The sequence below is a fragment of the Fringilla coelebs genome, assembly GCF_963513975.1.
Source record: "Fringilla coelebs genome assembly, contig: SCAFFOLD_33, whole genome shotgun sequence".
NCBI lineage: Eukaryota > Metazoa > Chordata > Aves > Passeriformes > Fringillidae > Fringilla > Fringilla coelebs.
In genome coordinates, this window is record NW_028167443.1 from 2,783,626 (window position 1) to 2,809,465 (window position 25,840).

At 48.4% G+C, this 25,840-nt stretch overlaps 2 protein-coding genes across 2 annotated transcripts in view; both read right to left on the bottom strand.

The window, feature by feature from the left end:
• LOC311165919 (uncharacterized protein) overlaps window positions 1-25,840 on the bottom strand; it is a 465,566-nt gene that overhangs the window by 281,764 nt on the left and 157,962 nt on the right. The gene's annotated exons all lie outside the window — the stretch shown is intronic.
• Window positions 6,059-6,988, bottom strand: LOC311165906 (olfactory receptor 14A16-like; the record flags this gene model as incomplete). Its single annotated transcript, XM_084227397.1, has 1 exon — window positions 6,059-6,988. One exon carries the CDS (start codon window positions 6,986-6,988, stop codon window positions 6,059-6,061), a length of 930 nt encoding a protein of 309 aa, XP_084083523.1.

Genomic DNA, 25,840 nt, shown 5'->3' on the forward strand with positions numbered 1-25,840 from the left:
ATTGCCATACAGGAAGGATTTTAGACAAAGACATAAAAATCCGTGATATAAAAGATGAAACTGCAAGTAAGATGCTGACTAAAAAGTTATTTAAACTTCTGAAAGATTGGGCAACTCCCTGAAGGTCAAAGCATGAAGCCAGTCAAGGGAAATGCATTGGAATGACCAGAGAAAAGCTGCAGGAGGATATCTGTGAGCAACAGGAAGGACATAGATCCAGCTGCTCTAAACGAAGATATGTCCTTAGACATGGACATTTAAACAAAAGAGCTGAAAACACATGAAGGAAGATGTCATGAAATATTAGACTGACTGTTGGTGGCAAAGGGAGAGGGAAAGATCAGTATTTCTTTTTTCGCCATCAGTAGAAGAATTCAGTATATCCAGGAAATTCCTGTTCCTGAAGGGAATAACTTTCCCATTTCTTAAATGTACTCAAGTGACCCAGACAATAATGATTTGTTTGTAGATTATAAAAGGAAAGGTAGTAAAACCTTTGCCCCTTTCCAGGCAGACATCAGCTGTGTGCCCATGAACAGGCAGTGCCACTTGTGCCCTGAGGTGCCCAGCTGGGATTGGATCTCTCCGAGAGCACCTGAGGGAGAGCAGAGCACCTTGAGAGCTGCAGGTGCCTGACAGCCCCGCAGGGCTCCTGTCCCATCAACATCTGCTCTGCTCCAGTCTGGAACAGGGCCCAGCATGGTGCCAGGATCATCAGAGAGCTGAGGTGTGTGCTGGAATTCAATGCCCTCCGCATCCCACAGCAGCCCTGCATTTCCCTGCTCCAGCCTTGGCCTCCAGCAGAGCCATGGAGGCTCTTTGGGCTCTGGACTGTTCCTGCAGCCCCCAAGGGCAGCTGAGCTCTGCCTTTGGCACACTCAGCCCTGCCCAGCGCAGGCCATGCTCAGCAATTCCCTGTCTGTGCCTGGCCTTGCTGTCAGCCCCGGCAGCGGCTGCGTGGCCCCTTTGTGGCCCTGTGCTGGCCCAGCCATGGTGGCACAGCCCCTGTGCAGGCCCAGCCCAGGCCAGGAGCATTGCAGCAGGGAATGGCCACTGTGCCGTGGTGCCCACAGCAGCCTTGGGGCTCTGTGCCCCATGGCCTCCCTGCTGGACAGCCTCTGCCAGCTCCTGCAGAGCCCGTGGCACCTGTGGGCCTGCACAGACAGCCCTGCCCCAGGCTCTGCCTGCCTCTGGGCCAGCAGAGAGGCAGCCAGGGCTGGGCAATGGCCTGGAACAGGCCCTGAGCCCCACAGGAGGATGGAGCTGGGCCACGGCCAAACTCAACCCAGGGCAAAGCTGGGCTCAGCAGCCAGGGCTGCCAAGGGCTGGGGACAGAGGCTGGCGCTGACAAATGTCCTGGGCCCCCTCCCTGCTCTGTCCCTGCCCCCCAGGGCACAGAGCAGCCTCCTCTCTGGGGCACTTGCCTGTTTTCAATGCCTTGCACAGGTGCTGGCCCTGCCCCACAAGGCCTGGCCTCAGTCCTCCCCCTGCACGCTCAGCCAGGCTGAGATGGACACTGATGGTGTCTGTGCCAGGCTCTCTGAGCCCAGCCCAGCTCCCTGCAAGCTCTGCCAGCTGCCCTGAGCTCTGGGCAGCACCAAGGGCCTCTGGCCAGCCCAGCCCAGCCACCTCTGGCCCCACAGCTCTGCTCAGGCCAGGCTGCTCTGGGCACTGACCCCATGGCCTCAGCCCCTGGCAAGGGCACAGCAGCAGCTGCAGCTGCCACAGGACTCAGCCCCAGCCATGGGGGAAGGTGCTTGGCCAAGGCACAAGGAGGCTCCCTGGGTGCCCTGCTCCCCTCTGGCTGCGCTGCTGAGAGCTCTGCAGTCCCTGCTGCCATCCCATCTGGCCAGGGCAGCACAAGAGCCCCGGCCTTGGTTCCCTCCAGAGCTGCTCCTGCTCCAGGCCCAGGGCCCATCCCAAAGCTGGGGCAGCCACAGAGCTGTGCCCATTTCTGTTCATTGCTGCTCTGATGGGGATGGATCTTTGACCACTGGGAGGTTGCTGATGAATTTTATTCCTCCAGAGGCCTCTTCTTTCTTGAGCTTTTCAGTTCAGGTATTCACTGTAAAAGGCTGATAAACATTTATTCCTAAACACCTGAATGGGAAAAGCCCCAAGGAATAATCTAAGTTTTCAATTTTTCTGTGGTTAATTAGACATATTTCAGAAGGGTATTCAAAGTGAATCTGCTATATTGAAAAAAGAAGCAGAGAGAACTGTTTTGTCTTGTTTTATTTTCCTGTTTATAGTTTGGTATCAGCAATGTACAACTGCTATTGACCTCCAGCACCTTCTAATGCAGTCTGAACAGATATGAAAATCCAGACCCTTCATGGCCAACATTTAATCAGACATTGTCCCCAGCACATCCCCACCATTTCCCTCATCCAACCCGTGCCACTCCTATGGATCAGGAATGGTGTGGCCAGCAGGAGCAGGGCAGTGATTCTTCCCCTTTGCTCATCACTAGTGGGACAGCACCTCAAGTGCTGTGTCCAGTTCTGGGCCCCTCAAATTATGAAGGACATGGAGGGGCTGGAGTGTGTCCAGAGAAGGGCAACAAGGCTGGTGAGGGAATAGGAACACAAGTCCTGTGAGGAGCGGCTGATGAAGCTGGGGTTGTTTATCCTGGAGAAGAGGAAGCTCAGGGGAGACCTCATCACTCTCTACAACTCCCTGACAGGTGGGTGAAGCCAGGTGGGGGTTGGGCCCTTTTCTCAGAGAACAGTGACAGTAACGGAGGACAAAGCCTTCAGCTGCACCAGGGGACATTTAGGCTGGACATTAGGAAATATTCCTCACACAAAGGGTGATTGGGCATTGCAATGGGCTGTCCAGGGAGATGGGTGAGTCACTGTCCTTGAAAGTGTTTAAGGAAAGACTGAATGTGGCACTCAGTGCCATGGCCTGGGTGACAAGGTGGTGTTGGGTCCCAGGTGGGACTTGATGCTCTCCAAGGTCTTTTCCAGCCTGGTTGATTCTCTGATGATTGTGACACTGCAGGGTTTTGGGGAAGCAAGAGGCCATTGTGACACTGCAGAGCCTGGTGGCACGAAGAGGACCATGTGTACAACATGGCAGCACAGAGCCAAGGGGCCATTGTGACACCGTGGGGCTGAATGGAAGCAAGGAGTCCATTGTGACAGTCTGGGTCCTGGTGGAAGCACAGACGCCACTGTGACCCTGCAGGGCCTTGTAGAACCAAGGGGCCATTGTGCCACTGTGGAACCAAAGAGACCCTTGGGAGAGCCTGGGGACAATGGAATCAAGGGGCCATTGCTCCATTGCAAGGACTTAGAAACTGAGGGAACAATTGTGACACTGTGGTGGCCCATGGAATCAAGGGTCCCGGGTGACTCCACAGGATCGTGTGTTACCAGGGCTCCATTGTGACACTGCAGCACCAAGGAATCCATTGTGGCACTCAGAGGCCTCCTGGAACCAAGAGGCCACTGTGACACTGCAGGGCCTTGTGGAACCATGCAGAGCATTGTGACAGAGCAGGACCTGGTGTGATGATGGGGCCATTGTGACACTGCAGGGCCCCCTAGAACCAAAAGGCCAGTGCTGCTCCACAGGGAGTCCTGGAATTAAAGAAACATGTTTGCCACCGTGGTGGCCCTTGGGACCAAGAGGCCATTGTGACACTGTGGAACCAAGGAGAGCATTGCTGCACTGCCAGACCTCATGGAACCAAGGATCCATTGTGACACTGCAGGGCCTTGAGGGACCAAGGGACATAGTGACGCTGTAGGGCCCAAGGATCCAATGGACTTTGTGACACCAAGGCATACCATGGAACCAAAGGGACTTTGTGACACTGCAGGGCCTCATGGAATCATGGAGACCATTGGGACATTCTGGGGCCTCATGGAACTGTGGTGACACCAAGTTAGCTGGCAGTTTTGGTCAGCTGGAGGGTAGGAGGGCTCTGAACAGGGCCCTGCACAGGCTGGATCCAGGGACTAAATCCAACAAGGTCAGGTTTAACAAGTCCAGGTGATGGGTCCTGCACATTGGCCACAACAAGCCCTGCAGCACTACAGGCTGGGGACATAGTGGCTGGACAGCAGCCAGGCAGAAAGGGACCTGCAGGCACTGATGGACAGCAGGCTGGACATGAGCCAGCAGTGTGCCCAGGTGGCCAAAAAGGCTAATGGCTCCTGGCCTGGCTCAGGAATGGTGTGGCCAGCAGGAGCAGGGCAGTGATTCTTCCCCTGTGCTCAGCACTGGTTGGGCAGCACCTTGAGTGCTGTGTCCAGTTCTGGGACCCCCGATTTAGGAAGGACATGGAGAGGCTGGAGTGTGTCCAGAGAAGGGCAACAAGGCTGGTGAGGGGACTGGAACACAAGTCCTGTGAGGAGTAGCTGAGGGAGTTGGGGTTGTTTATCCTGGAGTAGAGGACACTCAGGACAGACAAGGTGGTGTCCGGGCCCAGGTTGGACTTGATGATCTCCATGGCCTGTTCCACCCTTGCTGGTTCACCCTTGGAGCAGTTGCAGGATGAGCCCTAGGCCTCTTCTTCAGAAGCTCCAGCAGCCCAGGTCCCTAGGCTTCTCCTGCCAGGCCCAAAGCCCATCCTGTCAGTCCTGCAGAGCCTCTGCAGCTCCTCCTCATTGCCCAGAACAGGGAGACCCAGAGTCAGACAAAGCAGCCCAGATGTGCCCACCCTGGCCTGTGGTGCCTGTGGCAAGGGAGCAGCAGGAGGCACTGCAGGAGCCTGCAGACAATTCCTGCAGCACTTGTAGGATGATCCTTTTCCCCAAGGGATGTTCTCATGTTGCCAAGTCAGGAATTGCACTGGGGAGTGAGGACAGAGAGGAAAGGGCAAACAGGGATGATCTGTTTGCAGGGGAAGGAGTAGGGGTGGGCAAGAGGAAGAAATCTGAACCAGGGGAGAGGAAAGAAATCAAAGGTGAAACCAAGTAAATGCTCAGGGCAGTTTGGGGGTGGCTGCCAGGCAGCCCCTGGCTCTGAGCAACAACATCTGCAGTGGGATGGGAAACTCCCAGCTGATGGGAACAAACTTTCTGGCTGACTGCAGAGGCCAGGTCAAAGCTGAGAGGTTTCCCTGGTGTTTCTCAGCCCTTGCTGGCCCCAGGGACTGATGGCATTTTTGCTCCCCCAGGTTCATGTCCCGACACCAACAGCATGGGGGTGCTCCTGCCTGCTCTATGCAATGCAAACAGGGGGTCATGAGCCAATGCTGCCGTGTCTGTGCCTGCAAGGATGGGGCACCTGAGTGAGCTGGGGGAGAGGCCAGGGCTGCAGAGTGGGGATGTTGTTGGAAGCTCCATGAGGATGGTCTGGGATGCTGCCCTGGGATGTCCAGTGCACTGGGGATAGATCAGCTCCTGCTCTGCTGCTCCTTCTCATCTCCCCCAAGGCCATGCAGATCACCAGACATGCTGTATTCCCCCAGGCTGCTCATGGCCAGCCTGGGGCTGGTCATGGAGGTTTTCTGTGCTCAGCATTGGCCTGACCGTGTTCTTGAGAGAGCCTGGGCCAGGAGCCTGGAGCCCCCAGGGCCCGGCCTGAGGCGTCAGCACTGCCCCAGCAGTGCCCATGGCCTGTCCCTGCTGCAGCCCCGGCACTGCCACCCCAGGACTGTGCTCAGCCCCGAGAGCCCTCAGGCCCTACAGCAACCCCAGGGCCACCAAGGCAGCAGAGCGATCCATGGGAGCAGCACTGGCAACACCAAGTGCTGCTTCTGCTGGGCACAGCTGCTGTGCCAGCACTGATCTGCCCCAGCTCTGCACACAGACACTGCTGCTGCAGCTCCAGAGAAGGCAACAAAAGGGCATCTCTGCAGAAAACTTTGCTGGGACATCCTTTAGTTCCCTTAAAGCCACTGAGAATTGAACCCCTCATTGACGCAGTCTGTGGCCATAGGGAAGGTGGAGAGAAACAAAATGAGAAATGGCGCAAACAATGACATTTCTTTGTGGACATTATGAAAAACTAAAACAAAGAAAAAAAGACCCCAGCACCAAACCAACAAGAAGTATCAAAGATAACTTTTATTACAAGTGATTTGAAGAAATTGTCCATCAGTTTAATGTTTCTGAAAGCATCCAGTCCTCAGTGTCCACAATGCAGCCTTGAGCTCCTGGTTCCTCAGGCTGTAGATGAGGGGGTTCAGGGCTGGAGGCACCACCGAGTACAGAACTGACAGGGCCAGATCCAGGGATGGGGAGGACATGGAGCAGGGCTTCAGATAGGTCGAAAATGAGGTGATGAGAAACAGGGAGACCACAGTGAGGTGAGGGAGGCAGGTGGAAAGGGCTTTGTGCCATCCCTGCTCAGAGGGGATCCTCAGCACGGCCCTGAAGATCTGCACATAGGAGAAAACAATGAACACAAAACAGCCAAATGATAAACAAAGACTAACCACAACGAGCCCAAATTCTCTGAGATAGTATTTTGAGCAGGAGAGCTTGAGGATCTGCGGAACCTCACAGAAGAACTGGCCCAGGGCATTGCTATGGCACAGGGGCAGGGAAAATGTATTTGCCGTGTGCATGAGAGCATTGAGAAAGGCACTGGCCCAGGCAGCTGCTGCCATGTGGACACAAGCTCTGCTGCTCAGAAGGGTCCCGTAGTGCAGGGGTTTGCAGATGGACACGTAGCGGTCGTAGCACATGATGGTCAGGAGGGAAAGCTCTGTTCCAAGTAGAAAGATAAGCAGAAAAACTTGGGCAGCACATCCTGTGTAGGAGATGTTCCTGGTGTCCCAGAGGGAATTGTGCATGGCTTTGGGGACAGTGGTGCAGATGGAGCCCAGGTCAGTGAGGGCCAGGTTGAGCAGGAAGAAAAACATGGTGTGCAACTGGTGGCTGCAGGCTATGGCGCTGATGATGAGGCCATTGCCCAGGAGGGCAGCCAGGGAGATGCCCAGCAAGAGGCAGAAGTGCAAGAGCTGCAGCTGCCGCGTGTCTGCCAATGCCAGCAGGAGGAAGTGGCTGATGGAGCTGCTGTTGGACATTTGCTCTGGTTGGACATGGAGATCTGTAAAAAAAAGTAATAATGGAATAGCTGGGTTAGGAGAGGACTTTAAATATCACAGCACAGCTTGGGGGCATTCTCCCCCCACTGCCTGGCCATGGCTCTGCAGCCTAGAGCTGTCCCTGCCAGCAGCTGCTTCCCTGTGCCCAGGGCTGGGCCCTGCCAGTGCTGCCAGAGCCCACCCCAGCCCAGCCCTGGGGGCTCAGCTCTACCCTGCAGACCCCTCCCAGCTCTGGCACTGCCCAGGGGCAGCTCTGGCTCTGCGGGCTCTGATGGCAATATCAGAGCAACTCTTAGGAGGCTGGAAAAGGGACACTGATTTTTCCTCTGAGAGGCCCTGTGCTGATTTCTGTCACTGCCTGGTTTTTTCAGATCTGAGAGAATTTTTTTTAATTTTTCTCAGCCTGAATTGAGAGATGAATATCTATGTGCAATTTCCCATCCTGGCAACCCAGAGCAGTCGATTGAAAAAACAGGATTTTCCCTTTTATGCAGTCCCTACCTTGCTGTGCTCCCTGTATATCTACTTGGAATTTTGCAGTTAAATGCCATTCTGGGACCACTCCTGAACAGTGCAGCATATTCATCACACAAGGAGAACACTTCCAAGCCATACCAGCTGTCTCCTCCCACCCAGATCTTGTCCCCCAGTGCTGTGAGCAGCTGCCAGAGCTGGCTGAGAGCTGTCCCTGGCAGGCAGCAGAGTCCCTGCCCCAGCACAGGGCCCTGGGCTGCAGGACCCTTCCCTGCAGTACAGCCCTGGGCACCCCTGGCTGCTCTGCGCAAGAGACAATCAGAGAATGTACTCACAGGGTCTGTAGGCATTGGGATGTTCCAGCTTTAGGAGATGGCTCCAGGAGATGCAGCTGCATTGTCCTGCAGCCAGAGGTTCCTGTGCCAAGGGCTGGCAGCGATTCTGCCTTAGGCACTTCTCAGCACCTTCCCAGCCCTGACTGATTGAAGCTCTCTGTGCCTCTGTGCTGTGCCCAGGGTGGCTGCAGGCAGTGCCCCAGCCCTGCTGAGCTGGGAGAAAAGCTGCTCATCAAGAGAAATGTGCTTTTGAAGCTTTTCTTGGCATCCAGGAGCTGCCTCTGTGCCCAGAGCCCAGCCCAGCTCAGCCGCACAGACGCAGCAACAAGGACTTTAATGAGCCTCTGGGGCTTTGTGCTCAGGCCCTGAACATCATTCCCTGAGAGGGAGCTGAAGAAATCTCTCAAGAACTCCAAGTCAGAATCCAACTCCAAAGTTTCTTTCACTTTTAATGCGTCCCACTGAGCGACATGACTGCGAATGTGTTCCCAGGCCCCAGGCAGAGCAGAGAACTGGAGGTAGTGATGACAGGTGGGGACAAAGAGAATCAAAATCTTGGTGCCCTGAGGCACAGGAGTGTCTGTGCCACCAAGGGCTGTGAGGAGACACCTTGTCCTGAGGCACTGGAGCCTCCTAGCACAGCCCCAGCCAAGCTGGGCACTGTCAGCCCTTTGTCCTGCCCTCAGCATCCTCCCATAGTCCACATCCCAGTGGCCTCAAGGATCTGCTGGAAGGAGTCCCTGGGGAGCCTTGCTCAAGAATGGCCCTGGGGGGCTCCTTAATGTTCCCAGGGACTGCAGGTTTTTCAAAGGACTTTGGGTTTGGCTTTTGCCTTGGAGTCTCTGAGAGGTTTGTGCAATCATGGCCTCCAATTATGTGCTGTAATTAGTCCCTGGAGAGGCTTTGTCAGTAGCAACAGTCAGTGGGGCTCATTAATGCTTCAGGGTACTTCAGTTATTTTAAGGTACTTGGTGTTTCCCTTTTGATCCAGACTCTGTGAGAGGTTTGTGCAATCATGGCCCCAATTATCTGCTTTAATGAGTCCCTTGAGAGCTTTGTTCTGAAACTCAGTGGGGCTCATTAATATTTTGAGATACTCAAGGTGTTAAGTTACTTTCGGATTTTCTTTTCCACACTGAGTCTCTGAGAAGTTTTTTTGCCATCTTTGCCTCCAATTCTCTTCTCCAAAGACTCCATGAGGAGCCTGTGCTGGGATGGACCTCAGTGGGACCCAGGCATGTCTTTGGGATTTTCTTCTAACTTTCACTCCTGGAAAAGTTTGTGCAATCTCCTGTCAGGCCCTGAGGTTCAAGGGCTCAGCTCCAAATGCACCTTGGGGCTCATTAGGATCAAGCATGTCCTGTTAAACCATGGCTCTTCCTTGATTTCCCTCTGATCTAATGCAGTTCATCAGAAATTTTTCTTACTGACAATATAAAGAGAGAAAACCTAAATTTTTCAGTCAGTTTACAACCTCTAGAATAGTCTTTCTTCAATTCACTTAGGGAGAGAAGTCTCTCTTTCATGCTATGGAAAGTTCTCTACAAGAAAACACCTATCTCATGGCTCTCAATTCCCATGATTATCAGCTGCCCAGAAAATCTGCAATAGTGAAGTCCCTCCCATTTTTTCCAGCCTTTCCCACAGCTTTGTTTATGGGCCATGACAGTTTAAGCAGTATTAGTTTAAAGATGATCTGTTTAGAACAAAAGATTCTCTTCATCTATTTTTGAAATCATCTTCATCTCTGGGCAGAGAGATCTTCTTCTCTCTATAAGGGCACAGGGTCTAATCACTCTCTTTCTCTATTCAAACTTCTCATGGGGTCAAAGCTACTTCAACATTTGTTTACTTTCGCATGGAGGCCTTTGCTGAATAAGTCATCTCCCCATACTTTTCAATGCATTATAGGGAAGAAGAGAGTCTGATGTATCAATTACATCCTTCTCCATAGCTTTACAAGAGGATTTCAGCACCAAGATCAACGCATTTCCTCATCCCACTTATCTGAGATTCACCTCCTCTTCACTGACCTTGGTGTCATGTTGCTCCTCTGTGTGCCTGCACATGGCATTCACATTTTCTGGAAAAATCCCTTCGCCCAGGATTTTTCTCCTGGGAAGCTGAGAAGCCTCAGGGAAAAAGGAAAACAATAATTATCTAATTTACTTCTCCTGTGTTTTGCTCCTTTGGAATGTGTTTGGAGATTGATTACCAACAAGTGGTTGTTCCATTGGTTTCTGCTGTGAGTTGTTTTGATTCAAGGGCTAATTGGGGCCAAGCTGTGTCAAGACTGTTATGAGTAAAAAAAGAGTTACCCATTTTTTTTAAAAGGGTTTCAGAGTTATAAGTTGAGTTTGGAGCTGATTGCTGGCTGGGGAGCATTCTTTGTTAGCTGCATGTTGTAATCACCTGTTAAGAGTCAGTAGTTAACTCTCTATTGTTGATAATTCCCCTTTTTTGTCAATACTACCTTGCCTGCTGCCAGGTGGGTGGATGTTTCTTCTCGGACAGTGAGGGGGGAAAACATCGGAGTACATGCAAAGTAACCTTGAACCCAGAATGCAACCAGACAGGACCCCCACCAAATCCAGGAAAAGACCCCTAAAGCAATGAGCCAACCCAGAATTAGGAGATAGAGGTGATGTCTGGATATCAGGGAAAAGGTCCAGAGCTGGCAGAGATGCTGAAAACCTTGGTTGCCCCTCACCATAACCTAAAAAGATGTCGGTCGCAGTCAGGACCCTGGACAGCAAACCGAGAAAGTGGAACATGGGGTATATCCCCACTGCTCTCATGAGGACGGGACCCCACGCTCTGCCTCCTAGTGGACCGAGCTGCACTTTCCTCCTCTTCCGAGTCACTCCTGGGAGTGGCGGCAGGGGGACCGCGGGCCTGTCAGGCCTTTCCACCTGAGCTGATCACTTTTAATAAAGGCATTAAAAAGGAGAAAGCTCTCCTTGCCCTATTTATTTCAGCTGGGGACTTGTCCAGGATAGCCATGCCTGAAGAGGACACCAGGACTGGGATGGCTGCCCAACCTAGGACCTCCGGGACACCTGGCTATTCAGGACCATTCAGGACCAGAGAAGAGTGGCTCAGGACCAGTGACACGGAGGAGCGCCAGATTGGTGAGAAATATCCGGTGGCAGGAGTGGGGGTGAGCAAGAGAGTGTGTGTGTGTGTGTGTGTGTGTGTGTGTGAGACGAGGGCCGGCAGCTCGCATCCTCGGAATGAGAGTGGACCTCCCAGTACCATGGTACCGGACTCCCATGAGGGGGCCAGCCGGGAACGGAGGGAAGCGAGTGGAATCAGCATGAGTGCTCTCCCCTAAGGGGGAGAGAGGGCCCCCCCTCCCCATCCGAGTGTGCGGAGGAAGATCTGGGTGTGAGTGGCACATAACCCAAAAGTCCTGAAAAGGGAGGTCAGGCAAATCGCAAGTCTCAATAAGGATTTGAGCAAGCTCACAAGCACTGCAGGCAAATTAAATCCTGACAAAGGGAGTCAGGCACAACTCCCGGCGAAGGAAGCCAGGGTTTTTAAGTCCTGATACATAAGCGAAATCAGGCAGCTGTTTTTCCTGACAGAGGGAAGTCAGGCACGAATTGGGCTCTTACGCCGGGGTTTAGTGTTTTTATGTCCTGATGGATGTAAGACCTGACATTGGTAAAATTAGGTAATCGAGAGATCAGGCAGTTGTTTTAGTGTAAAGTCCTGAGCAGTCAGGCAATTCTGAAGTTCGGTGGAGGAGGCTGAAGCTCCTCAAACAAGATTTTTCTTGAGATTACCTGTCAGTAGAGGCACCTTTGGGATTTTTTTCTGTTGAGACCCAAAAAAGGGGAGGATGTAATAGTAAGAAGACAGGCAAGAGACTGAGGAATATACCTCCCCATAGTCCCTTAGGGGAACTGTTAGAGAGATGGGATTATATAGAGGCCATGGAGGGATTAGATAAGGTTAAGATGATCCACTACTGTGTAGAAGTCTGGCCAGAATTAGAGGTGCAAGGAGGATGGCCTTGGTGTGGGACAAGGGACAAGTGGGATTGGTATCCCGAGCAATTATTGTATGTAGCTTGCTGGTAAAGAGTGCTATTGGGGATGAAGGTGTGTGAATTTGTAAGGTGCAGAGAAAGAAAGAGAGGAATGAAGGAGGGGATGCTGGAATTAGTAAAAGATGGGACCCCCTGGATTATTTGCCTCCTGATGCCCCTCCACTTTATAATCGTCTTCCTCGGGCACCTCAAATGGCAGATCTGCTCTTTCCCCTGGCTGCCATCTCATTACTGCCTCCTCTAGTTCTTTCTTATACCCCTTTGGCTTCCTCTATGGTAGACCCAGTATCTCCCCTGGTAACCACTCCCTCACCACCCTCTTCGGCTCCTCCAGTTCCTTCTGCACCACCACAAGTGCCTACTCCACCTGTTGCACTCTCCACCGCTTCTCCAGCTTCACGTAGTATGCACTCAGGCTTTTCTCCCCCTCCTATTGCTGTCCCTTTACCTCCTCCTAGCTGGGACACAAATGCCTTGTTGCCTGGTAAACTGTTATCACCAAACACACCTGCTGACCTGCAGAAAGTTCAGGGTAATCCTGATTTCTCTCAAATTAGTAGTTTGGTGTCTGAAGATGGGCCATACTGCAGTACCCGATCCAAGACCTCCAAGGCACAGAGACTTTTTCCCCTCAGGGAAGTTCCTATGGGAGGAGTAGCGGGAGGTGTTGGCTTTGTGAATGCTCCTCTAACCACTTCTGAGGTGAGAGGATTCAAGAAAGAGTTAGGGAATTTAGTTGAGGACCCAGTGGGCGTGACCAACCAAGTGGATCAATTCTTAGGTCCAAATATCTACACTTGGGGGGAAATGAATTCCATTCTGAATATATTATTCTCCCCAGAAGAGGTACAGATGATTAGGGCTGCTGGCATAAGAATTTGGGAAAAAGATAACCATCCGGGACCCCAAGTGCCGTCAGGTGAACAAAAATTGCCACTAACAGATCCCAACTGGAGCCCTAATCAGGAGGAAGGGAGGAAGGCCATGATGGAATATAGGTCTTTGATAATTCAGGGGATCAAAGAGTCAGTTCCCAAGGGAACTAATACCAAGTTGGCATTTGAGGGTGCACAAAAGAAGGATGAAACTCCTGCTACTTGGCTTAATCGCCTAAAGCAGAACTTCCAACTGTATTCCAAAATAGACCCAGACACCACAGAAGGTCAAGTGTTACTAAAGGTCCAGTTTGTTACCAAATCTTGGCCCGATATATGGAGAAAACTGGAAAAGATTGAGGATTGGCAAGAGAAAGACATTAATGAGTTATTGAGAGAAGCATTGAAGGTGTATTTAAGGAGGGAAGCAGAAAGAGCAAAGGCCAAGGCTAGGATCATGGCTGCTGTAGCTAGAGAAAGTGTGGGGGCAAGCAACTCTATCCCATGATCTGAATTAACAAAAGAATGGGTGGGTCCACCACCAGGAGGAGGCAAGGATAGGCCAGTACCATCAGGCACTAGAGGAATGGAGAGACCTCAAGTCCCTTTGAGTGAAAGGCACTGCTATTATTGCAGAGACCGGACACGTTAGGAAGTTTTGTAGAAAGCTCAGTATTGATGAGGCAATAGCCAGGGAACAAGATGACTTAGGGAGGATTCTAAGAGGTGACGATTAGGGGTGTCAAGGGCTCCATACTTTAGGGGACCCAATGCAACATCTATAGGAGCCCTTGGTAAACTCTGAGGTGGGACCCCTAAATGAAGAATTTAAATTTTTGGTTGATACAGGAGCAGATAAGTCCTGTCTCAACAAAGTACCAAAAGGTATGGTAATTGGGAGAAAATTTTGTGAAGTGTTAGGGGCTGAAGGGAAACCATTTAGAGCATCAGTGATTGAAGATGTAAAAATAATCAGAAACTCAAGACAGTGTGAAGCTAATTTTATTTATCTGCCTAAGCTAGAAAAAAGTTTGTTAGGAAGAGATCTGCAAGTTCATTAGGGGGTTGGGATTGTCCCAAGAGAAGGGAGGATGGTGGAACAGATAATGAAGTTATCCCAAGGAGATGTCGCAGAGATAAACCCCGAGGTGTGGGCTGAAGGGGGAAAGCGGGGCTTATTGGACATTCAACCGATAACAATAAAAATGCAGGATGATACTTCACCCATACGGGTTAAACAGTATCCAATTTCCCTAGAAGGAAAGAAAGGGCTTGCCATAGTTATTGAACAACTATTGCAGGAAGGAATTTTAGAACCCCGTATGTCACCGCACAACACCCCTATACTGGCAGTCAAGAAAGCTGAAGGGTCTTGTACCAGCACAGGCTGGTACAAGATCTGAGGGAGGTCAACAAAAGGACCATTGCTAGACATCCAGTTGTGCCCAACCGGTATAGTCTTCTAACAAAATTCAAGAGAACATGCTTGGTTCACTGTTATAGATTTGAAGGACGCTTTCTGGGCTTGTCCTCTGGCAACAGAATGTAGGGATTGGTTTGCTTTTGAATGGGAGGACCCAAGTACAAAAAGGAGACAACAGCTAAGGTGGACCTGATTACCACAAGGGTTCACTGAATCCCCAAACCTCTTTGGACAAGCCCTGGTGGGTTTGTTAGAAGAGTTTGTTCCTGAAGAGGAAGTACAGATCCTGCAGTATGTTGATGACCTGATGGTGTCAGGGAAGGGAAAAGATCAGGTCAGAACAACTAGCATTAAGCTTTTGAATTTTCTGGGAGAAAAAGGACTAAAAGTTTCCCAAGAAAAGCTACAGTTTGTGCAATCAGAAGTAACATATCTTGGGCACATAATAGGAGGGGGATATAAGAAGTTAAGCCCTGGCAGAATTTCAGGTATTTTATCTCTCCCAGCTCCAAAACCAAAAAGAGATGTGAGAAAACTCCTGGGCCTGTTTGAATATTGTAAGTTATGGTTAGATCAATACATGCAAAGTGTAAAATTTTTATACAATAAATTAGTAGCTCCAGATTCCCTAATTTGGACAGCTGAAGATGACGAACAACTGGAGAGCCTAAAAGACAAATTGTCTTCTGCCCCAGTTTTAAGTTTACCAGACCTCAGAAAGGGCTTTGACCTGTTTGTGAGTGCTGAAGGGGGTATAGCTTGTGGTGTACTAACTCAAGAGTGGGGAGGCTGCAGAAAACTCATAGCTTACATCTCCAAATTGTTAGATCCAGTGGCTAGAGGCTGGCCGGTTTGTATACAAGCAGTAGCAGCGACTGCTGTCCTGATAGAGGAGACCCAAAAATTGACCTTACAAGGAAAAATTAAAGTACTTATAAGGAAAAATTAAAGTACATACTCCTCACGACCTTAAAACAGTGCTTAGTCAGAGGGCTCAGCAGTGGCTAGCCTATGAAAGAATATTGAAATATGAAGTAATAGTAATGAACACAGATGACTTAGAATTTATCACATCCAATGTCCTCAATCCAGCACAATTCCTAATGGGAGAGCCTATAGAGAATTTAGAACATGATTGCCTTGAATTGATTAACCTCCAAACAAAAGTAAGAGAAGATTTAGAAGATCAGCCTCTAGCAACTGAGAGAATCTTGTTTATACATGGCTCTTCAAGGGTAATAGATGGAAAAAGGGTCTCAGGTTATGCCATTATAGATGGAGAAACTTCACAAATTGAGGAAAAAGGGAAACTACCACCAAACTGGTCGGCCCAAAGTTGTGAAATACATGCCCTGAATAGAGGATTAGACTAACTGGAGGGAGACTGGGGAACCATTTCTAGAGATTCCCAATGTGCATTTGGGATAGTTCACACATTTGGGAAAATATGGGAGGAGAGTGGATATCTAAGCTAAAAAGGAAAAAGCTTAGCCCATGAGAGCCTGGTCAGGTCAGTATTAGAAGCTCTACAGAAACCAACAGAAATAGCAGTAGTCCATATAAAAGGGCACCAAAGACAAGATAGTCTTGAAGTTAGAGGAAACCGACTGGCTGATCGGATAGCAAAGGAAGCAGCTTTAGAACCAGGTGATCCAGTGAGAGTTTTTAAAGCAGAAACCACATCCAAGGAGGGAGAAAGAAGATAAGAACCCATATTTAGTGAAAAAGAATTAGAGGCTATAAAAGATTTAAAGTTACACCAAGGGCAATGAGGGGAGTGGTTAACCTCAGATGGATGGGTGTTTTTAAACAAAGCACTTGCTCGGACAGTGCTAACAGAACTACATAAATCAACCCACTGGGGAGTCCAAGGATTATGTGATCATTTCCTAAGAAATAACCTGTGCATAGGTGTATATGGCCTAGCAAAAGCAATTACAAAGGGGTGTTTCATTTGTCAAAAAGTGAACCAGAAGGTCATGAGAAAGGTAGCACCTGGAGGGAGGGAATTAGCTCTAAGATCTTTCCAAGGCACACAGATAGATTTCACTGAGATGCCCCCAGTGCAGGGATACAAATATTCACTTGTGATAGTAGATCATCTCACTCATTGGGTAGAAGCCTTCCCGACTAGAAGGGAAACAGCCCAAGTCATGGCAAGAGTAATCCTGGAGAACATTATCCCCAGATATGGAATGGTGAACACCGTAGACTCAGACCAAGTTCCACATTTTGTGGCCCAAAGATTGCAAAATATAATCAAAGCCTTAGGAATAGAATGGAGATTACATACTCCATGGCACCCCCAGAGTTCTGGGAGGGTGGAGCGGATGAACAAAACTCTCAAAAATGTATTGAATAAATTGATCAAAGAAACAAAAATGAATTGGCTAAAGTGTTTGCCCCTAGCGCTTTTGCAGATCAGAACAAGACCTCAGTCTGACATAGGGATTTCACCCTACGAAATGATGTTTGGACCACCATTCTTGTTAACACCCTATAGCACTGGAGACTATCTGGAAGGAGAAGAGGCTACCAGAAAGTTCATAACATTAACCCAGAAGATTGAGTTTTGATAAAATCATGGAATACTGGAGCATTAATGCCTAAATTTGAAGGCCTCTTTCAGGTACTCCTCATCACTAATTCGGCTGTGCAGACCAGAGAAAAGGGTTGGACTCACAGTACGAGAATAAAAGGGCAAGTCTCATCCCAAGGTACGGGACCAGATTCAACATCAGCTTTTTCCTCTGGCATTGGACCAGCTTCCACACCACTCTCACCTCCAGGAACTGGGCAAGATTCAACTACATCACGAGTTAATTCACCTGGGTATACCATAATAAAAGGACCAAAAGATTTAAAGTTGACTCTCAAAAGGAAGAGTCAAAAAGACTGATGAACTGTATAGGAAAAGAGTTTGGTATCAGAACCATAACATATCTAAAAGTGTTGTAAGACAGTTTTGTGTTTAAAAGAAGTTTGTAAAAAGTTAAAAGACTGTTAAGTAATTCTGGTTGAGCTCCCCCAACTTAGTACCAAAGACTCCAGGTTAATCTTTACAGAGTACCCTCCCCGGGATAGACCAAATTAGTAAGGACAGACCAAGAGAGGTTTAACCAGAGAAATGGGTAAAAGAGACTCTAAAGGTCTTAAAAACTTCTTCTAAGTAAAATCCCCAAGAAGCAAGGCCAGGTGGGCAGGCTGTGTAAGATGACCTATACTGGACTCTTGGGAAGGGTAGTAATGATGGCTTTCATTGCTGGTGGTGCTCTGGGGAGCCCAGCAGAGCCGTGCAGTAAGTGCTACCAACCCCTCTATGAAGAAGAAGAAGTAAGTTCCTTGTTGAGAGTCCACACCAATTTTGACCCTAATTGTGCTAACCTCTCCCAATTGGTCTTTTGTCAAAAGGAGGAGAAAATGTATTGGATGGCCTGGAATACCGCCACTTTTAGGCAGCAACTTCTGGGAGAGTGCCCTGTGGGAGAAGCCTGGTTGCACTTTGAACGTGATGCTACTGAAACAAACTTGGAAAATCTAGTCAAAAGAAAGGAGATGGTAAAAGCAGTAAGAAGGATGGTTTGTAAAAGGTATTTAGCAGTAAAGAACTCTGCTACCTGGTGGATCCCAAGAGATCCAAATAAATTTGGGTCTGTTGAGGAAAAAGAAAGGAACAACTGTATCTACCATGAAGTATATGAATTTTATGAGTGTACTGAAAAAGGGATAAACCCCTTCTGGAAAATGAAAGAACTGTGAAATATTGGGAATGCCCAACAGAAACTAAGAACATATTTTGGGAGAGCCCTAAACACCTGGCTTTGATCTCTGGTACTACAGCATACACTAAATTGTCAGGAGACTGGTCTGGCAGTTGCACCACTGGAATGATAAAACCAGCTTTCTTTTTATTACCCAATGAATCTGGATGAAATCTAGGAGTTCCTATATACAAAGATTTTGGAGAAACCAAACAGAAAAAGCAAAGTGCAATAGAAATTGGGAGAATCCAAAATTGTAAGGGCCAGTTCAGACCCCGATATCTATGTTAAACAGAATCATCAGGTTCCAGGCAGTAATAGAGATAAATAATGCAATCATTAGAAACATCTCAAACGAAATAAAAAAACTAGCATATGTAAACAACCAAGAACGGACTCCTACACTTGATTCCAGTTGGTGGGATAACCTATGGACTTTCAAAAAGGATTTATGGGAAAAAGTAGCTTTCCCCACTGTGTGTATACTTGGGGGATTGCTCTTTTTACTATGCTTACATCCCTGCTTCATTAAAATAGTAATATCTGCCATGCAGACCACCCTAAAGATCTCAAAAAAATTTAACCTGAAGAAACCAAGAAAAGTAACAAAGTTAAGTAACCATGATTACCAGAGTGCTCAAGAAATTTATAATCAATACAAAAAATTAAAGAAATTCAATGCTCATTGTAATAAATGGGCAGGAGACCGTTCTCCTTTTTATGCCTTTATTAAAAGTGATCAGCTCAGGATAGGGGCATTCGGCAAGTCCGCGGCTCCTGTTGCTGTTCCCAGGGTGACTCAGAGGAGGAGGAATCGTGCAGCAGCTTTGTCCCTTGAGGGGCAGAGCTGGGGGTCCCGTCCTCACAAGAGTGCTAGGGTAATACCCGTGCTTTCTGCCGGCCAGTCCCGGGGTCCTCACTCGCGCTGTGGTCTTTTTCAGCTAGGGTGAGGGGCGACCGAGGCTTCCAGCATTCCTGCAGGCTTGGGACTCTGTCCTTGATATCCAGACCCCATTCTACTGTTAATTGAGTTGGCTCGTTGTTTTTTTGGGGTTTATTAGACAAGTTTGGGGGTTTTAACCCCCGTTGCACCTTGGGTCTAGGATATCCCCCTCCCATCCCCTCAAGAAACAGTTGTCTCAGGCAAGGTGATACTGGTACAATACAGCGTTAACTACTACATTAGCATCTCAATCTCAGGACTACCAGCATTTGGGAGACAGTGGGCTATGCCCTGCAGCCGTCCCTGCCGGGAAAGGACTTGGGGCCAGTCTCTTCCCCCCCCTTTGTCATCCCCAGAGTGCCCCCTCCCCCTTGGTACCCGTGCCCCATGGCGGGGGCAGCCCGCCGCTCCCGGGACGCTCCCGGGACCGGCTGCTCCCCGCTGACAACACCCGCGGGGGCTCCCCCGGCCCCCCCGGGACCCGCGCTGGGGAGGGGCCGCTTCCACATCATCCCCAGCCCTGGCGGGACCGCGCCGAAGGTGGGGGGTCGGGCCCCACCTCTCCTGGGCAGCCCCGCAGTCACTGAGAACAGGCAGCAAAAAGTACATTGTTACAGAACATTACAACAACATGAAATTACAAACTTTCAATCGGACTCCCACTTGGCAGTTCCGGGTTCTAGTTGTAAACTTTGCAATCTAAAAAAAATGGATAACCTTTTTCTTGTTGCAAGTTGATGCGAGTTTAAGTTTAAGCTCGATCAAAGAAAAAGAGGGGGGACTGGAATGAGTAAAAAAACCCATTTTTTAAAAAGGGTTGCAGAATTATAAGTTAAGTTGGGAGCTGATTGCTGGCTGGGGAGAGTTCTTTTGTTAGCTGCATGTTGTAATCACCTGTTAAGAGTTGGTAATTAACTCTCTATTGTTGAGAATTGTCCTTTTGTCAGTACCACCCTTGCCTGCTGCCAGGAGGATGGCAACCCCTTCCCCCCCACCCACCCCCGCCGACCATGGGAAGGGAGGGGACCTCAGGGGTATATGCAAAGTAACCTCGGAGCCAGGATGCAACGGGGTATAACCCCACCAAACTCATCAATAAACCCCCCGAAACAATGAGCCAACCTAGAATTAGAGGATCGAGGTGAAGTCTGGATATCAGGAAAAAAGTCCAGAGCCTGCAGAGATGCTGAAAACCTTTGTCACCCCTCGCCCTGGCCAAGAAGATGTCAGGCAGAGCCAGGGACTCTGAAAGGCGAACCAAAAAGGGAACACGGGGTTCATCACCACTACTCTCGTGAGGATTGGACCCCCAGCTCTGCCTCCTAGTGGACTGAGCTGCACTTTCCTCCTTCTCCAGGTCACTCCTTGGAGTGGCGGCAGGGGGTCCGCAGACTTGTCAGGCCTTTCCACTGGAGCTGATCACTTTTAATAAAGGCATTAAAAAGGAGAAAGATCTCCTTCCCTAGTTATTTCAATATGTAATGGTTATGTGCCTGACGCCTCAAAACCCCTCCTTGGTAGATCTCTGGGCCCTCTCCAAGGTCTTTCCAAATTAAAACATTCAGCTCATAGTCTAAGAAAGTCATCAGAGGACCAGGCCAACCTGACCTGTCTGTCCTGGCTACTTTTGTCTGGGAGCAATCCTTGGATATATGGAATTTGGGAGGCCAAATTCTAATTTTGGCCATGGCCCCTTGACATGAACTCTGGTTCTTTTCCATAGGAAGGAGCAGGACCCCAGTGTTTCAGGGGCAGAGGAGAGGTGACCACCAGAGGCCAAGGCCAGCCAGAGCTGGCAGGTTTTTTTTCTAATGCATACCTTTGCATTTAGGAAATTTTTCAGAAGAGTACCAGTTTTGGCAATGGGCATCTGAAAAGATGGATGGTTCCTTTCCATAGCAAGGAAAGCACAGAAGCCCCAGTGCTCCAGGAGCTGATGAGGGGCAGCCCTTGTATTCCCAACATCAGCCAGACCGGTCAGGTAGACCTGCTCCATGGTCTCTCGGTTCCATGGGGCCCCACAGTGTCACAATGGTCCCTTGCTTCCAGGACGCCTTGAGGTGCCATAATGCCCCCTTGGTGACATGAGGCCCTGGAGTGTCGCAATGTTCCCCTTGCTTCTGTAGTGTCACAATGGCCCTGTGCTTCCATGAGGCCTTGAAATGTCACAATGGCTTCATGGTTCCACAAAGCCCTGATGTGTCACCATGGCCCCTCGGCTCCATGCACCCTCACTGTGTCACAGGGGCTCCTCCGTGACACTCTGGGCTCCACAAGGTCACCATGGACCCTTGGTTGCTTGGGGCTCCTGAGTTTCACAATGGTGTCCTTGATTCCATGAGGCACCACAGTGTCACAATGGCCCCTTGGTTCCATGAGGTTCCGTAGTGTCACAGTGGTGTCCTTGGACCCGCATTGTCACAACTGACCCATGGCTTCATGAGATTCTGTAGTGTCACCGTGGTCGCTGTCAGAAGCTGGATGAGATCGATTTCCCGAGACACCTTGGGATGCTCGGAATGCCCGTGTGGGGCCAGGGCCGGGTCAGGCCTTGGTTTGTGGTGGGACAGAGCCCCGCCCCCAGCCCTGGCCTGGCAGAGCTGTCAATCACACAGCCGGGGTGGTGTTAATCCAGCTCTGATTGCTTGAACTGTCAATCAATCATACACTAGCAGCTGCCACTACCCTGGCTCTGATTGGACAAGCAACAGGCAATCCCACCCCAGGGGCGGGCCCAGGGAGGCCCAAGGGATTTAAAGCCGGAGCATGAGGCCAGCCTAGGGTCTGGATCCTGCCTTCTGCTGGGGTTCCTCTGCTGGTGATGCTGGAACCTGAGCTGTTGGTGCCAATGTGTGTGTATCTTTCTATAGATCTTCTGTCTTTCTGTTGTTCTCTATTTCTTCTCCTTCTAATCCTACTTACCTGGAACAGTTTTGGGTAACTTCACTTGTTAAGGGTTGAAGGATTTTAGGTTAAATGTGTGGGAATCCAGGGCACAGGGAATATTTCTGTGTCTGCTCTGAGGGGTCCTGACCCCCAGAAAAACACTGCCTTTCACCTTTGCCCATGGAGAGGACTTCCAAGACTTTGAGACAGATTAGAATTTATCAAAGTGTGAAATAGATTAGGGGGTAGTATAGTATGTCCCTTGGGTGAGAAATTTAGGTTTTGGGAGTTTTAGTATAGTGTAGATAGGAAGCAGGATGGAGTAATTTGGGTGCAGTCCCTGTCTTCTTCATCTACTCCATTTTCTGCAGTGTTGGTGGCACAGGGTGATTGGTCAAGGAAAGCACAGTGCAGAGGTTATGTGGACAGTCAAGAGATGAGTTATTGATCGATAAGTAGAAATACTGTACATTTTAAGAGTTAATTGAATGAGGCAACTTTAAAAGACCTTGAAACCGTACATTTCGGAGCCATTTTGCTGTGCTTTTCCAGCGTGCTGAGCCTGGTGTGCACAGCATGCAAAACATTAGATAACAATAAACAAGAAGCTGAAGATTGAAAAAGTCCCACGCATCTCCTTTTACTTGGGACAGAACAGCTACAGGAGGGTTTCCCCCATCCAGGGAGCCCCCCGAAGGGCCCAGGGTAAAACAAACATCAATAACTGGTGCCTCGACAACATCTGTAGGAACTTGGCTTTTTTCCATAAAGTTGTTTCCTGCAGGGTGTTGTCTTAATTGGTCAATTGTCGGGATAAAGGGGAGACGTGCACATCTTAGGGGTGATGATCATTGGTCTCCAATTTATTGATCAGGTTACATACTTTTATAATAGTGTTAATAAGCTCATACATATTCTGTAACCTAAGCATTCTATTCGTTAAGCTAAACATCAACTCTTCTTCATTTTTTCAGTCTTGCATTCCACTTTCCCACGTCTCTCTGACTCCTTGTTATCACATTTAGAGATGTCCAAGGACACAGTATTTTTGCAGGTGCAAGAACTCAGATCAGAAGGCTAAACACAGTACTTTTCCAGCTTCTAATAATTAGCATTCCCACATATCCCCTGTTTTCTTTTAAATAAGCAAAGCTTCATCAGGTAATTACACTACACTCTCTAAAATATAAAATAAGCAATTCTAATAACTATTATAAACAATATTTCTTAACTAATTAAGTTTTCTATTATAAGGAATTTAAGCTAGGGAGACAAACTGACAAAACTTATTACAATCTATAAGATATGCCACGAAATAAACACAAAAATTTTATGCTGTTACAAAGCTTAAACAAAACTTAAGTGTGCTACTACAACTTATAAAAATAAGCTAAAAGAGCAACATGTGTGCAAGTTTCATCTGCATTGATTGTTTGATAAGCTTGTTTCCCATTTTTAAACAACAAATATCTTTTAAACAAAAATGGCTTTATTTACAAATGCTTCCAATTATCTTTTATAATTAAAGTTTCTCTGATGTTCGTGGTGACACCTTGCACACAAGTAGAAAATAAACATCCAACATAAATCTATTCAACATCACTTAGACTTAAAACACTTAGACTTAAAACACTTAGACTTAAAACACTTAGAATACTTAAACTTAAAATACTTAAACTTAAAATACTTAAACTTAACAGAACTTAAACTTATCAGATTTTCAAATCAACAAAACTTATATGTGACGTCACTTAAATCTAACAGAAATTAACAGAATTCAATTGACTTTAAATTTTACATAACTTAAACTTAATATAAATTAAACATAACAAAATGTAACTTCACTTAAACTTAATAACACTTAAATTAACAAAAATGAAACTTAACAGCACTTAAACCTATCAAAACATAAATTTAAAAACACTTAACTTTAAGAGTATTTAACATTTAATAGCACTTAATAGACAATTTAACTTAAACTATTTAACAACAAATAAAATTTACTATAGAAATAAAATATAAAATTTACTATAACTTACTTACAGGCCTGACTCTAAAATATTAATCTAAACCAACTCTCTTCATGTGTTTGTTTTAGCATTTTTAGACTTGCGTGCACACAAACATAAGAAATTTGTTCAAGGTATACCTGTAGAAAAGATTTCTTTGAATTCAGTGTTTGCTTGTTACATTTACCACATCTAAATAAGGCTTAAAAAATACAAAAACATACTTATTGTATCTTATTTATACAATTGCTTTAACACATCTCTAACATTTTTAAACTTTTCAAAATACAATTTCAGAGTTTGGTGTTCCACCAACTGAGCTATCCAGGCTTTTAATGTTCAGAGTCCATGCTAATCTTTCTCTGTCAGGAAAAACAAAAGCGTTTTTTAATCCAGATAAGGAATGTCCTGATAGCAATGCTCCTTGGTGTTGTTTATTTATCATCACTGGTGTTTTAACTGCAGTAGGGATCCTTTTGTGGTTCTTTGTGGAAAAGAGTCACATTTATTACGCCTATTAGGTCTAACACTGAAGCTTTCGCCGGCTGCAGGGTGGAGGGGCGGGGGGAAGTAGTCCCGCTGGGAAGCTGTTTAGTTCCCGGGGCCGCCGCTTGACCTGCTGCGGTGTGCAATGGGTTCACTCAGCTCCTGCCGCAGCAGCACGGCGCTCTGGCGGCGCGAGTTGCGGCCCCCGCGGGGGAGCCCCCCCGGCCGCGCCGCTCCCTCTTTGCTCGGTCGCTGCCGCTGCCTCAGGCACTAGCAGGGGACCCCGGGCCCCGCCGCGGGACTCGCTCACCGCTGCGCCCCGCGCACCCAGCCCCACCGGCGCGCACCGCACCGCAGGCACAGCACTGCCTGCCCCGCTCGGGCTCCGTGGCTGTTTGTATTTGTTACGAGCCGCTGCTTCAGGCGAGCTGTGAGCCACGAACAGCCGAGCCGCGGCTGCCGTTTCCATGTGAGCACAGCCGCTGACTTACAACTCTATATGCACTTCAAAGGCTCGATGTAAATTCCTACCAATTAGTCTAAAACAACAACAAGTCCCAAACATGCTAGCAACTTAGCGTCCGACGCAGCAAACTCTTTAACTCTCGCCTGGACACGCTGCTGCTTGCAGTCTGTTTAAAGCACAGTCTATTGAGGATGCCAGGCTCAAACTAAGGTTTTTGCTGGTTGCTGGGTGTTAACAGCGCTCCAAAAACAACAGCGGGGACCATGCGCTCCGGAACCAAGCACGCCGGAAGTGGCTGCAGGAGCCGCGCGCACCGACAAACTGCGGAAGCCTTTTCCCCAAGTTTATAGCCTATAGTCCGCTTTTCTACGCCGCTTGTTGATAACCTCATCATTTCCTTTCTCTATGGCTTTTCTGGCCAGCTCAGCCCAAGCTGTACGGCGTTCCCTTGCAATAGCTTCTGCTAGGTTGTTTTCTGCCTCAGGGATTAGCTCATTGTGAACTACCCTCCATAATTTACTTAACTTCTTGGCAGTTTTACTGTCGTCCAAAGTGGCCTCCCATAATAAATCACCAAATTCACGCCATCCCGTTAACTCGTAAACCGTATGGGGCTTAATAAAAACTCACTTAGCATATCCATAGGTCAAAAACCCTTGTAGATTCTCCATTCCCCTAACCTGCCGTTTTTGTAAAAAGGCAGTAAATAAATAATATGCTGCTTGCCTTTCCATACCTACAATCGTCAGCGCTGTTGCAGCTCTTCAAGGGCACCGTGCAGCACGTATCAATCAAGCTCGTCTATACGACACTTGAGGCCCGGCGCGTCCACTCGCATCACTTTGTCCCCGATTTTCCTTTCCACGTGCTTATTGCCGTCCTGGCTGCTTTCAGGACTTGACCCGGTTCTTTATCCCTTCGTGGTGCGTCGCAGTATCACGTCGGGGTCACCATTTGTCAGGATAAAGGGGAGACGTGCACATCTTAGGGGTGATGATCATTGGTCTCCAATTTATTGATCAGGTTACATACTTTTATAATAGTGTTAATAAGCTCATACATATTCTGTAACCTAAGCATTCTATTCGTTAAGCTAAACATCAACTCTTCTTCATTTTT